At 28.1% G+C, this 15,828-nt stretch overlaps 4 protein-coding genes across 4 annotated transcripts; 1 reads left to right on the top strand and 3 right to left on the bottom strand.

Annotated features, from left to right (window-relative positions):
• The first annotated feature begins 232 nt into the window (after positions 1-232).
• LOC128956199 (uncharacterized) lies at positions 233-1,464 on the top strand. Its single transcript, XM_054301885.1, has 3 exons — positions 233-282; positions 892-1,276; positions 1,418-1,464. The coding sequence occupies exons 1-3, from the start codon at positions 250-252 to the stop codon at positions 1,426-1,428; spliced, it is 429 nt and encodes a 142-aa protein (XP_054157860.1). The 5' UTR covers positions 233-249; the 3' UTR covers positions 1,429-1,464.
• A 1,063-nt stretch (positions 1,465-2,527) lies between these two features.
• LOC128955238 (uncharacterized) lies at positions 2,528-6,091 on the bottom strand. Its single transcript, XM_054300887.1, has 7 exons — positions 6,049-6,091; positions 5,795-5,958; positions 5,577-5,720; positions 4,851-5,415; positions 3,617-3,780; positions 3,383-3,526; positions 2,528-3,114 (listed from the first exon to the last, which is right to left on the bottom strand). The coding sequence occupies exons 1-7, from the start codon at positions 6,060-6,062 to the stop codon at positions 2,528-2,530; spliced, it is 1,782 nt and encodes a 593-aa protein (XP_054156862.1). The 5' UTR covers positions 6,063-6,091.
• Positions 6,092-10,389: 4,298 nt separating this feature from the next.
• On the bottom strand, positions 10,390-11,506 carry LOC128955237 (transmembrane protease serine 11E-like). The gene is made up of 3 exons (XM_054300885.1): positions 10,920-11,506; positions 10,467-10,773; positions 10,390-10,407 (listed from the first exon to the last, which is right to left on the bottom strand). Exons 1-3 carry the CDS (start codon positions 11,504-11,506, stop codon positions 10,390-10,392), a joined length of 912 nt encoding a protein of 303 aa, XP_054156860.1.
• Positions 11,507-12,371: 865 nt separating this feature from the next.
• Positions 12,372-15,208, bottom strand: LOC128954931 (serine/threonine-protein kinase pelle-like). Its single transcript, XM_054300547.1, has 5 exons — positions 14,373-15,208; positions 13,903-14,290; positions 13,675-13,812; positions 13,037-13,601; positions 12,372-12,948 (listed from the first exon to the last, which is right to left on the bottom strand). The coding sequence occupies exons 1-5, from the start codon at positions 14,980-14,982 to the stop codon at positions 12,418-12,420; spliced, it is 2,232 nt and encodes a 743-aa protein (XP_054156522.1). The 5' UTR covers positions 14,983-15,208; the 3' UTR covers positions 12,372-12,417.
• Positions 15,209-15,828: the final 620 nt, after the last annotated feature.

Raw genomic sequence — 15,828 nt, 5'->3', positions numbered from 1 at the left:
ATAATGATTAATATAAGGGATTAATTTTAATTGAAATGATGATAAAAATTTATATATAATAATACTGTAGTCGTATATTTGTATACTAATATGTTAATTACAAATTATAAATATTATATAAAGAGTCAGTTAGTTGTATGTTAACTATATGTCATAATAATTTTTGTAAAAATTTTGATAATTATTTGATAAAATTATATAAATTACAAAAATTATATTATTATTAAAATAATTAATACTATCCATAAAATGAAACCTATGGTTTCAAACAACAAGCATAGAGTAAGTTGTATTTGTAATTATATTTTTAAAAAATAATTTTTATATTTTTTTATATAGAATTATATTAAAAATTATTGTAATTTTTTATTATTAATTATTAACTATTTAATTATTATTATTAGAGTTATTAGTTGTTTGTTAATTTGTTTAAGATATATTGGTAATAATAATAATAATAATAATAATAATAATAATGACTTTAAAAAATTATTTTTAATATATTTGTTTGTTTGTTATGATATGAATTATAAATTATATAACAATAGTATTACTTATTTTTTTTTATTAATAATTAACTATTTAATTATTATTAGAGTTATTAGTTGTTTATTAATTTGTTTAGGATATATATTGATAATAATAATGACTTAAAAAAATTATTTTTAATATATTTGTTTGTTTGTTATGATATGAATTATATGAATTATATATTAATAGTATTAATTATTATTATATTTTTTTTAAATAAAAAAACTAATTAATAATTTATTGTTAATATATTTTTAAAAAATATTTTGAATCTATTATATAAATATATACCGTATATGTTATATGAGATAATAATCCTAATTATTTGATGGGCACACAACTCCCCCCACCCCACCCCAGTGTCTGACATTTGTCGCAGATATCATGTTTGTCATATTACTTGTACAACAATTGACTAACAATGTGGGCACAGCCGGCGGTGCGTCCATACCGGGGCCCGATAGCGACAAACTAGTGGATCTGACCGGCGATTTTTGTCCCGACTGTGCGCTCCGTAAGCCAACCCGCTATGGAAAACGTGGGGACAGTAGTAGTGTTGGCAGCGATGACGGCTTCGGCGGCGGCGACAACAGCGGACAGTTGAGTTCAGTGGACAGTTTGCTGGACAAACAGCTTCAATGGTTTAATCAGAAACAGTCGGCGATGTCGTCATTGTTGAACAAATGGATAAAATATTCACAGTTTATAAAGGATAGGGAGGAATGGGATCATAACGTATTGAAAAGTAATTTTTAAAAAATAAATCAAATAAAATAAATCAACAATTTATTATTAACTAATTTTAACTAATTTTAACTAATTTTAACTAATTTTAACTAATTTTAACTAATTTTAACTAATTTTTTGTTTGTTTGTTTGTTGACAGCTATCGGATGATTCAGTCAACTACTACTACTACTACTACTACGGCTAAACTTTATTCAAAAAAAAATGTTTTTAAGTTTTTTTTATTATTATAATTATTTTTTTTTAATTTTTTTGTTATTTTGATTTTTTTTCTTTATAATTTATTTTATTATATAACTGCTTATAAAAATATAATATATTATATTAATAATCAAATATTATAATATCATAATAAAATGATTAGTAAAATATTATTATTATTATCAAATATGTATACATATTTATATTATTTATTTTATGAATAAATAAATACAATAGCATATTAAAAAAAATAATAATTATTATTCATTGTTTTCTAACATTATATTGTAGTTAATAGTTAATAATATTTAATAAATTAATTTTTTTAATGAATTATTGTTTGAATAGTTCATAAAAATTATTTCTTAATATTAATGTATTATAAATATATTAATATATGATTTTGTTTCTTTAATGTATAAATTATATACATTAGAAAGTCATTAACAATTTTTTTTATAAAATAAATATTAATTATTAATACATAGAATCTAATAATTCTAATGATAGACAATAAAAAATTTTATTAATAATTTTATTAATAAAATAGTTTTTTAATTTATAAAACTAAACTAAAACTATAGTAAATGTTATTAACTATTAGAAAATTTTTTATAGTTTAATTATTAACAAAATTAAATTAAATATTAATAATTTAACTTAAAAAAGCTAACTTAAAGCTGTTTATTGTTGGCATAAATCAAATTTAAAATTTCATAACTAAACAAAAAAAACAATAAATTGATTCAATAATTAGTAATAAAAATTAAATTAATAATAATTTAATATCAATTAACAAATACGTGGTTTTTTTTGCTAATAAACAAAATATTATTGATAATATTTAATTAATTGATTTAATTATTAAATAGAAAATATTTATATAAAAAATACCACTAATTTATTAATTATTTTAATTATTTATTATTAATAAAATTATTTTTTGACTAAAAAAAAATCTAACAGTCCTTATTAAATTAAATTAAAACATATCAAACATCTATATATAATACTGTTTAAATATTGAATTTAAATAAATAAATAAAATCTAACTGTCCTTATAGCTGGACATTCCGATTACCGAACTGTCGACCACATTGTCGCCGGTCAGCAAATTGTCGGTTAGAAAAAAGTCCAATACTAGCGGACTGTCCGTTTGGATGGCGTACTGGTCCATATCGGTCAGGCCTTCGTCGCGTAGCAACTGTTCGTCGACCGCGAACCGACCGGTAAACAGTTTGGCGTCTTTGGCCAACATAGCGTAGGCCGCGTCGGCCATAATGTCGGGTTTGCGACAATACCGGGCCGTACTGTGACCACCAGTACCTACTATATTGAACACAGATGTCCATATCATAGTACGCGGCCACAGACCGTTGACCGCTATACCATATTCGGCCAATTCGCTGGCCAAACCCATTGTTATCATTGATTGACCATATTTGGCTACAGTGTAGGCCAAGTGCGGTGCCAACCATTTACTGGCCAACGAATCAATCGGTGGACATATGTTCAATATATGCGGATTTGAGCTCAACTTCAGATACGGTATGGCATACTTGGACACCAGGAATGATCCTCTGGTTATCACTGAATGCATCAAATCGTAACTTTTCATTGATGTCTGTTCCGTATCTAATAAATAATAATAATAATAATTAATAATTATTATTATTACAATAATATAGATATAAAGAGAGAGAGAGAGAGAGAGAGAGAGAGAGAGAGAGAGAGAGAGAGAGAGAGAATCAGTTGACAAACACCAGTAAAGTGTAGAAAATGTGAAATTTATTTATATATATAACATATTTATATAATTTAAATAATATTTAACTTACTTTCCAAAAGTTATAAAAAAAAATCTAAAAAATAATTTTAGTCTAAAAAATGTTTTAATCATTACCTGTTAGACAGATAGCACTGGCATTGTTGATGACCACATCAATACCGCCGAACTCCCGGACAGTCCGGTCGATGGCATCGATGACGTCCTGTTCGCTCCGGACGTCACACTTAACGGCCAGACCTTTACCGCCGACTGAATTGACTGTTTAAATGGGGGGAAAAAACGCAAATATTTTCTAAATGTCTGAACATTTTTGGTCGGTATTGTCATCCAAATAGATATCATCCATACCTTCCTCTGCGGCCGTATATATGGTTCCGTCGAGTTTCGGATGTTTGGCAACTGTTTTCCCGGCAATAACAACATTGGCTCCGTCTTTGGCCAGTTTTAGTCCGATAGCTTTGCCGATACCGCGAGTGCCGCCATTGATGAACACAGTTTTGTTGGCAAAAATACTAATGTAATGATAAATATCAATATAATAAAAGTAATTATTATTAATATATTACACTAAATAATAATATTATTATTATTATAATATAATTTTTCTAAATATTTATTAACCCCTTATTTTCCATATTATTTAATATATAACGTATTGTATTAATATACTAATCAATGATTAATAATATACACACTTATATTAAATGTTAACACAATTACAACACAATAACAACAAAAAAAATCTAAAATAATATTATTATAAAAATTATTATACATATAAATATATTTTTAAACTATATTTATATTGTTTTTATTTCAATGTCTCTCTACATTAATATTTTGTAATAAAATTTAATTTATTAATTAATAATTGTATTAATGTTTTTTAATAAGTAATTTTAACGGTTTTTTGTACACTGTTTTTTTAAAATATAATTAACTAAATAAAAAAATACACTAATCACGATGATATTGTTAATATTAATAATAATAATAATAATTATTATTATTATTATTATAATTACTTTTGATTGAGTAATTAGCAAAAAAAAACAATTAAGTTAAGGTATAATAACACTTATAAATTATATTAGTTTTTTTAGTTGATTTAGTTAATAGTTAACTAAAATTAATTTATTATATAAAAATAATTAAATATATGTTTTGACTTTTAAAAAAATTAATAAATCTAGTATTTGTTTAATTAGAAATTATATAACAATATATAAAATGAAATATTTATTTATTTATTAAGATATATTATGATTTATATAAATAAAATTATCAATAATTTACATAATAATAAACAACAACAAAAAATCATTTACAAATTAAGCACAAACATTTCATCAAATTGTATTTAAACAAAATAATAATTAAAATAAATTTTTAAAAAATTTAGTTTTAAAAATACTATTAAATTAATCATCAAGTTTTATAATACAGAAATTGTTTTATTTATTTTATTATTATTATTATTATTATTATTAATTTATTCCTTAATTAAAACATTTCAAACATCTATATATAATACTGTTTAATATTTGATTTTTTTAAAATCTAACAGTCCTTATAGCTGGACATTCCGATTACTGAACTGTCGACCACATTGTCGCCGGTCAGCAAATTGTCGGTTAGAAAAAAGTCCAATACTAGCGGACTGTCCGTTTGGATGGCGTACTGGTCCATATCGGTCAGGCCTTCCTCACGTAGCAACTGTTCGTCGACCGCGAACCGACCGGTAAACAGTTTGGCGTCTTTGGCTAACATAGCGTAGGCCGCGTCGGCCATAATGTCGGGTTTGCGACAATAGCGGGCCGTACTCTTGCTGCCGTTGCCGAGTACGTTGAACGCTGACGTCCATATGATAGTACGCGGCCACAGACCGTTTACCGCTATACCATATTTGCTCAGTTCGCTGGCCAATCCCATTGTCATCATTGACTGACCATATTTGGCTACAGTATAGGCCAAGTGCGGTGCCAACCATTTAGTGGCCAACGAATCAATTGGCGGACATATGTTCAATATATGCGGATTTGAGCTCAACTTCAGATACGGTATGGCATACTTGGACACCAGGAATGATCCTCTGGTTATCACTGATTGCATCAAATCGTAACTTTTCATAGATGTCTGTTCCGTATCTAATAATAATAATAATAATTACAGTAATTAATTGGATAAGAGATGGAGTAATACCTTTTGGTTTTTAATTAATTTTTTCTTAAAAAAAACTAAAATCTTATATAAAATCTTATTATATAAAACTTAAACAAACAAAAAAAACATCAATTAAAGTAAACACCTGTAAGATATACAGCACTGGCATTATTGATGATGACATCAATGCCGCCAAACTCCCGGACAGTCCGGTCGATGGCATCGATGACGTCCTGTTCGCTGCGGACGTCACACTTAACGGCCAGACCTTTACCGCCGACTGAATTGACTGTTTAAATGATAAAAAAATTTATGTCTAAATATTTTTGTCGGTATTGTCATCCAAATAGATATCATCCATACCTTCCTCTACGGCCGTATAGATGGTTCCGTCGAGTTTCGGATGTTTGGCAACTGTTTTCCCAGCAATAACAACATTGGCTCCGTCTTTGGCCAGTTTTAGACCGATAGCTTTGCCGATACCGCGAGTGCCGCCATTGATGAACACAGTTTTGTTGGCAAAAATACTATTTAAAAAAAATTATTATTGAAACTAAATAACATATTATTATTTATTTTTTTAAAAAAAATTTTGTATAAACAATATTATTAATAACCATTTATTTTCCATATTTTATTGGATATTAGATATTATTTACAGTAATATAATTGAATTAAATACTATCAATAATATAACATTTAGTTTACAGTTATGTTTAAATGAGATGAGAAAAATATAATATTATATATTTGAAAAATGTATTATTGAATGAAATATGAAAATTTAAAAGTCATTTATTAATAATTAGCTGATTGGCCTTTAAATAAAAAATATATATATATATACTTATTTTATATAAAATATATTTTAATATTTAATGTATTTTTATTTTATTTTTGTTTGTCATTAATTTTTGTTTATTTAAAAAATTCTAATTATTTTCTAGGGTTATTTAATTTTTTTTTTATAAAAAAAAAATCTATTTATTATTAAACATACAATCAAATCATTATCATACAATTATATATTAATATAAATTTATATATATATATATATAATTTAGTTTATAGCTATTAATAATTTTTTTTGTAAAACTTTTTTAGTAAATTATATAAAATATATTTATAAATGAAATTTTTAAAAAAATTAAAAATATAAAACTGTCTTTCAATTATTACTATTATATATATATATATGTGTGTGTCAATTTAAACATAAATTTTAAACATATATACAGCTTATTTAGGTTTATGTTATCACAATCACACATTATATATAAAACTTTAATTAATCACAATTTGTGACATATATTTAGCCGATTATTTGTTTTACTAGTTTTAACATAAGTTTTTTTATACATAATAATACAAAACTGATTGTAAAATTGGGAGCTGTGGGAGCTATATATATATATACTATTGAATTTTACAATCAGTTTTGTATTATTATGTATAAAAAAACTTATGTTAAAACTAGTCAAATAAGTTTTATGGCACTAAACATGTTATCAATTATCACTTTTTTGTGGTCACTCTCTCACCGTAAGTACCTAATGACCAACAGTGCTGTCACTAATGTACAGCAATTGCGCTGATGAAGGATAGAGACAATTACTGTCCGAAACAATATTGCAATAATTTGTCCGCAAATTAAGGCCGAAGACAATAATCGGCTAAATATATGTCACAAATTGTGAGTAATTAAAGTTTTATATATATATATACAGCTGTTTTTTAAAAATAATTATTTTCAAACAAATTTTACTTTACAAAAAAAAATCTGGAATTTATATAAATTATTATATACTGCTATACTATTAATAACTATTTTGAATTGATTTTAATTTTTGCAATTTTGATGTGTGTGTATGTGTGTGTGTGTGTGTGTGTGTGTGTGTGTGTGTGTGTGTGTGTGTGTGTGTGTGTGTGTGTGTGTGTGTTATTTAATTATGTATTATGTAAGTAGTGTTTGGCAAAAAATAATAGAAATTTCTAGAAGTTTCTAAAAAAAATACCTAGATTATAGTATAATCATTGTTTTTACAAATAATAATTAAATATTATTTTAGTAGTATTTTACTTATTAATTAAACTAAAAAAAAATAATAATCGTTTATTTAGTTATATTAAACTATAATATACAGTATATATATATATATATATAATAAAATGATGAATAAAATTTTACAAAATTAATTATTATTAAATAATTATATATATATATATAGAGGTATTAAATTTTGTATAGTAATGTACTACATCATAATATATAATATAATATTATCTAAAGTTATATAATAGTATAAACTATATATATCATCTCTCATTAATATATAGTATTACAATAGTTATAAATATGGGTATTATTCCATATAGTATAACATTAAAAATTAAATTTCTGATAAATTTTCTAGAAATTTTCTCAGTGGGAAATTTATTTTTTTTAAAAAAAAAACTTTAGAAAGTTGTCCATCTCTAAATACCAAGTAATTTATGACATGAAAGTATTTTTTGTTTTGTTTCTGGCAATGCTAATATAGCATTGTCAACTGGTTTTCAATTTATAGTTACCACTATTGCTTAACCAGGAGAACCAGTAGTAATAATAATAATAATATTATAGATTATATTTTTATTTTTTATTTTAAAAATAAATAAATGATATTAAGAAAAATCTTGTCACACAACTCAACATTTTTATGTTATATATATATATATTATATAGAAATATAATCTATAAAAAATCATATATTAAACCAAAAAATGTTTGAAATATTTAAAAAAAATTATAGTTAACATTAGGTTATTGCTATACATTATATTAATTTATATATAAAGAAAAAACTTTTTTTTGAACTGCAAAACTTATAAACATATAATAAAATAAATTTTATATATATGAAATATACTGTATATAATATATGTATATAATATATGTACATATGGTATATAATTAATTAATAATTTAATAAAATTTATTTATTTTTAAATAATAATAATATTAATATAATATAATATTTTTTTTAATAATAATAATAATATTATAATACTGTATAATAAATAATGAATTTCATAAGAAAATTGTTAGTTATCACTGTATTGACAGCTACCTGTGCTGCTGTCGTCACCGCCACCACCACCACCACCGATGATGAAACCATTGTCTGCAATGAACAGACTAAAGAAAAAATGGATTTAATGGCAATGCAATTGTCCACTTTTGGCGATACCGACGGCCACTATCCGACCGATGTCCGCGAGTTTGCTGTCCAGTGCAAGTAAGCTGCAATAAAGTGGGAAATATCTACCCATAAATATCTACCTAAGCTCTCAGCTACCCCACCCCACCAAAAAAAAAACTTTTTAAAAAAAACTATTATATATATATTAAGGACAGACAAACAGCGCACCCAATGGATCAGCTCCTATGTGGACAAGTGTCTGACTGGACTGACCTACGATGTAACATCGATGGCCATCAAAGATATTGATACCGTATTGAAAAAGTATTGCGATTCACCTAAATTAGGTAAACTGTATATATCGTGGTCCCGGTGCGGCAATCTGGCCATCAATCAGACTGTCCACTGTTGGAACAAATATATTGTCGATATGGAACAGTTGAATCAGGAAAAGTCGAAAATCATCAACAAAGATAAGATGCCATTGATTTGTTGGTAAAAAATAAATAACCCTACCCTAACTGTCCTATCACTTACCGGTGCTTAAAAAAAACTAACTGATCCCACTGTTTGTTTGTCTTTCAAAAAATAAAACAGTATTTACCATCGTTTCGATACCTGTGTTGAGGAATCGTTTGCCAGATTAGGCGAAAATGTCTGCTCTTCGGCCACCGTTTCGGGTTTGCATTCAATATTGACGGAAATTTCTGGCCAAATGATTGAAAATTTTTGCGGCGACTATCAAGCGGACAACGATAAGTGCGATACAATTTTGAACGGAAAATACCAGTATCTCAATGATATTAAATTGGCGAAAAAGTTAAGCAAATCGCCGCTGAATGCCTTCATACGGATTATCGACAGTTCCCCAGAGTTTGTCGACTATTTCAAAGCCGACCGCAAAGAGTCGTCAGTTGTTACCGTTACCGACGACGATATCGCGGCCGATACGACCACCACTACTACAGTATTATAGTATAATAATTAATAATTAAATAATTAATTAGTAATTTATTGATATATTTTTAAACAAACAAACAAAAATCATATGATGTTAACTATATTTATAAGTATTTAATTTATTATAATTACTTAATTTATTATAATTACTTAATTTATTAGAAATTTCTACTTTTATTTTTAAAAAATCAAAACTTAATTTATTTATTGTATTATTTATGATTTGTAATGAAAATGAAAAATATTATATTTTTTATATACATTATATTGATTATTATTAAGGTAATAATTTATATATATATATAAACATTTAATGTAATTTTATATTATTAATATAATTTATTTATTTTTTGAAAAATAATTATTTATATATATTTTTTAATAAATTTTATTTCTCAAATTTTATCAATTTGAGATAATTTCCATAAAATCCATTGACGATAATAAATTAGATTTGTATAAACACCGGGTTTATTATTATTATTATTATGATTATTATTACTATTAGTATTTCCGCATTTTCGGCCAAACGAGACTATACCTACCAATGTGTCGACACCGTTCACCGGTATGGTTAGTGGTCCCCCTTTTTTAAATATAATTATAGATATCACCAAAAAAAAATAAATATGATTAGCATATTAATTAATATTATATCTTATCTCAATTATCAAAAAACCCATTTGAATTAATTAATTGAATTTTATACCTGAATCTCCCTGACAGATATCGCTGGCACCGACACTGGGACTACTACTACTACTACTACTGGTGGCGCATAGCATACCATCCTGTATGCCAACCGGTATGTTGCGCTTATCGCCAGTTGCATACCTGTGCGCGCAATCAACTTGCGATACTATATCGACCTCAAGTCGTTTTAATTGCTGTACAGATTGTTGCTGACGATGACGATCGCCGTCACCAATGTAGTCGTTGTTGTTGTTTTTGTGGCCAAACCCTACTACAGTTGCCCGTCGGCCGACCAGTTGATTGCGCGACAGATGCAGCGACGGTAGACATATGATATGGTCGGCTTCTCCACCGCCACCGCTATTGACGGCCGTATTGGTGACAACAAGTGCAATGTCGTGATAGGACTCGCCCCGATAGTACAGATCGTGTAGTATAATACGAGAGACGGCAACTTTTAGGCGGCCGTCACCACCGATCATACGGACAGAGTAGACACTGGGATCGCTATACACAATACACACATACAATACATAGAGAAATAAATTGATAGATATGTTAAAACTTTTTTTTGTTTTGTTAAACAGTTATTTAACATAACATCTAATGATAATAATAATAAATGTCATGAAAAAAAAATTAAATTAAATTACAAGAGCGGCTCAAAACAATGGGCGGCCGTCAGTACGACATTGCTGGCAATGACAGCGCCGCCACATATATGGCTTTCAAATGCCGTCACCGATACGATCCATGGATTGCCGATCGTTATCAGCGAAGGCGATGATGAAGAAGAAGAACTGGATTTTCCTGAACTATATCCTGTAAACAGATTCTGAAAGAATCGATAAATTCCTGACGATGTTCGGGACGATGGCATCATTGGTGGCCATTGTTGTTGCCGATGCCGGCGATTGTTAGCGGCGGTAACGGCCGCACAATTAGCCTGTTGGGCGAATGCTGCCGATTGATGGGTTTGATGGGCAAACAGTTGTTGGCCATTGGTTTTTAGTTGCGGCTGCGGCGCCGGTGGTCGCTGTGTTTGTCCAAAATGTATGCAACAAACAATAGACGAATCGTACTGTTGTTGCAATCGACAGGACAGCCAATCGGACAGACACTTGTGGCCATCACTGCACTTGTCTTTACAATAGATATTATTTTTGTTATTATTATTATTATCACTGATCATCAATTCATCCTTAAGTTTAACAGAGTTTGCCGTAAATATAATAATCATTAGTAGTTGTATTAATAGTAATAAATTTATTGATATATATTTCATTTTATTTAAATACACACTTTTTCACATATATATATATTGTATATATATATATATATAATAAAAATCATATATAAATATATATTTAATTAATTATTAAAAATCAACAAAATTATCTTAAAATCCAATACATAACTCCAGTAAATATGAAATAAAATCTTAATATTATAATATTGTCTATTAATATGTACTAATAATAATATAATATTATTTTACATGATTTCATTATTTAAAAAAACAATGAATATAAAAATTTTATTTAAAAATTAATCACTATTTCAATTGTGCTTACCGTATATAACATAGAAATTTAAATGCATAATATAGTATCAACAAAATTATTAATATTATATATATATATATAAAAAACATAAAAAATATAAGCAAATAACATATATACTGTATATAATACTTGTATAACAATAATTGTAAAAAATAAATGAGTAAATTAATCAAAAATTTATATATACTGTACTTTATATATATATATAAATTTATATATAAATATACCAACAATTTAGTTTTTATATATATATAAAAAATAATAATAACAAAAATTAATAATAAATCACTAATCAAAAATATGCGTAAATATTTTCATTGTTTGAACTATTGTGGTATCATTTTACACAAAAAAATACTAATAAAATACTAATAAAATAGCAATCAAATTGCAAGCTATTTATATATTGTATATATATAAAAATGCACTTGAACATCACATAATTTTTAACTGATTTAGCTTGAGCATAAAAATTATTATTTTTTAAAAAATTTAAAAATAATATCAATAAATTTTTTTAAATTAAAAATAGCAGATCTGTATTAATAGTATTTATGATAAAAAAATACCGGTACTAAAAAAATAATTAATTTGTATTATCATTGACAACAACAATACTATTATTATCACCATTACTGCTGACACCTAACTCTGTAATTAATGGTAACAATGGCACAGTTATGTCATCGTTGTTGTTGTTGTAGTTGTTGGTGACGGTTGTATTGTTAGCATTTTGTTCAATAGGTTTAAGTGTACTTTCCTCGTCGACATCCCTTTCCTCCTCGTCATCCCTATCCTCATCATCAAACACATTGTTATTATTAATATTATTATTTTCGTTGCTATCAATGGTCAATAAATTATCATTCATTTGTGTATTTGATTGTAATAGTCCATCAAAATCATCGACATTAACATCGGTACCCACTGTCGGGCAACAAGTCTCGCTCTGGTCGCCACCAGTTTTCCTAACCATATCGTACCAGAGCTGCAGTTCAAGCGGTGTCTTAATAATCGACTTCGAGATACCCGAAACGGTATTCTTGTTATTGTAGGCTTCGGCCGACAGGCGACGGATTCGTTCGCTGGTCTTGTATTGGTTGTAATACTCGAGGATCTAATACAACCATCGATAGAAACAACAGTTAGTAGTTAATAACCTGTAGTTTCATAACATACTAAACATTAGTATAACATTGGCGCACCTGTATCATCGGGGGTCGTTTGTTTTTGGATCTATGAGCGCACTTACGGCCCAAATCGAGCAGACAGTCAAACCAATGGCACGACTCGTTGCCATCAGCTATACGTTTATCCAATAGTTTCGTATAATCATCGCTGGACTCTTTGTTAGCTTCTCTAATATGATCTTCAATGAAGTCGATGAGCAAACGTTTGCCATCGAAAGCACGCTTTCCGGTGGCCATCTCAAGCAAAACAATACCATAGCTGTAGACATCGACAGCCGGACTCAATATTTTTTGTCTCAGATACTCGAACGGCAGATAAACACTGGTGCCGTGCACCGCACTAACCGTACAGTGCGTATAGATACCGCTGCCACCCGGGTTTACTTGTCGGGCCAGACCAAAGTCGCCGAGTTTCGGTTCGAACAGCGAGTCTAATAATATGTTGGCGCTCTTGACGTCGCCGTGAACAAAGGCATTGCCCTTTAATGTGTGCAAATAGTTGAGCGCTCGGGCAACACCTTCGCCGATATTGATCCTCTGCGGCCAACTCAACGGTCTGGTGTTTGCCTTACAAAGTAATCTATTGATTGAAAAAAAATTTATAAAAAATAATAATAAATTCGGACTAAACGTTTGGCTGCAATATTGTCTACCTGTCCTCAAGTGAACCATTTGGCATAAATTGATAGACAAGACAGGGTTCAGCTCCATCCAGACTAACTCCATAAATGGGTAATATATTGTCGATTCGGTACCGATTCAATACTTTAAGCTCAGTTAGGGCTTGAGATCTAATAATAATAATAATAACAAATAACGGTAATTAAAAAAAARTATAAAACATCCCTGAGCTCAATATGACACACACAYATGAGACTTACATGTCGTGAAATCCTTTAAGTCGTTTAATGGCCACATTAGTGCCCTTCCATTCGCCCTTATATACCGTACCGAAGCCGCCGTTGCCGAGAATTCTTTCTTTGGCAAAGTCATCGGTGGCAATAAGCAGTTCCTTATAGTGGACCTCCATTTCATCGACGGTGCCGTCGACTAGCGATTTATTATTGTTGTTGCGTTTATTGCTATCATTATTAGTATCACAATTGAAATTATTGTCAATCGCTGTTGTCGTCGTCATCGTCTTATTCTTCGTCGTCTTCTTCTTCATATTCATGTCCAAGACTTTTGATTTATTGCTATAATCTGTGTTCAAATCATTTAGATTTTTGTTGTTAAGTATTTTCTTTTCGGTCGATAATTTTGTGGACACTGTAAGAGAGATTTGAAGTGTTAAACAACTTTTTTTTCTTAATTATTATTATTATTATTGACTGAATCATACAATTCATACCATATTTAGTACTGTTTTGTGGCAAACCTTTTGCGTCACTAAAAAAACTATTATTATTTTGCTTTTGTTTTGATAGTCCATTAGTGGACACTGCGGCCAACGCTGCGGCCATAGCATCGAAATCCGAAGTATTATTTCTATTGTAATCGTTGTTGTCGTCGTTGTCTGGATCTTCTTCCGGACACAATTGCCGAAGTTTTTCGTCGACAAACTGTCTTAATATATAAAGTGCCCGCTTGTGACCCATTTGTGCCAAATATAKGAACAACTGGTTGATCCGTGTGTTACTTGTCTCGCATATCTTCAACAGTTCATTAGTTGGCGATCCGTTGCGCAACARTGCGTGCGATATCAGTGTCAGCGATGTCTCGCTAAGGCCGACATACTGGCCGCCCAATTGACGCCACGACTGGTCGGCGTCCAGCAGATCGCACAGATGTTTGCGATGATTGTACGGCAAGTCGTAGATATAGTGGACACGCGGCGGCGGCGATGATGATGTGCTGGCAGCCATCGATGGACATCTCGATGATGATGACGGAGGTATCGGCGATCGTTGGCCACCGTTGATCAGCTGCTGTTGGCGATGATCACCTTTGAACGGATCCATTGATTTTAATTAAATATATTTATATCATTTGATTATCTGAATGACCACTACTTCCACTACTACCCGACTCCCGAAGTTATGGTCACTACTTATAATGGGATCAATTGATGTGATAATCATATAAAGTGATTGTTATTATTGATTGAAAAAAAATCWATGAATTGTTTTGTTATTATTATTTTGTGTATTATTTTTACTGTATGTTTGCATTGCATTGCATTGCATATGACTTATGCAACCATTGATTATACAAATAGTAAATATAATAACTATTTATGTGATATTAAATAATTTAGTACTATTTAAAGTAATTAAAAAACTTATATTATAATTAGTTAACATATTATATATAAAGGTTACGAATGATCGATAGTWATGTTAACTTGATTTGATTGTTGCTGTAGACTTGTTTTTATTTTTAGGTTAACTTTTTATTTTTTATTGAATATAAAAGTTTTTAAAAAGTTTTTTTTATTTAAATTTTATATATTATATATTTCATACATTTTTAAAAAAAAAGTTATTAATAGATTTTAATTTACAATAATTATAATAATAATAATAATAGATATGAAACTTTTTTGGTCTCTCAGTTCCCGTTCAACAATTATCACGGGAATCCCGTTCCCGTTTTCTAAACATTAATACGATATTTATTTTATTTTTATTGTTTAGTTTTATTAAATAATTATTTTTAAAAAAAATATATATTTTCAAGGATTTATAATCATATATTTATATCATAAAATTGTATTAATTATAACATAATATATCGATAGTATAAACTTTATAAAAACTTTATGTTATACTATAAAGTAATAATAAAAATTATCTTAAAATTTTATG

This window comes from Oppia nitens, unplaced genomic scaffold, assembly GCF_028296485.1.
Source record: "Oppia nitens isolate AA-2021 unplaced genomic scaffold, nextdenovo-longstitch-racon4-pilon3 scaffold2_pilon_pilon_pilon, whole genome shotgun sequence".
In the NCBI taxonomy this organism is placed as follows: domain Eukaryota; kingdom Metazoa; phylum Arthropoda; class Arachnida; order Sarcoptiformes; family Oppiidae; genus Oppia; species Oppia nitens.
Note: the sequence above shows the minus strand (reverse complement) of the source record. Positions and strands in the feature narration are given on the sequence as shown.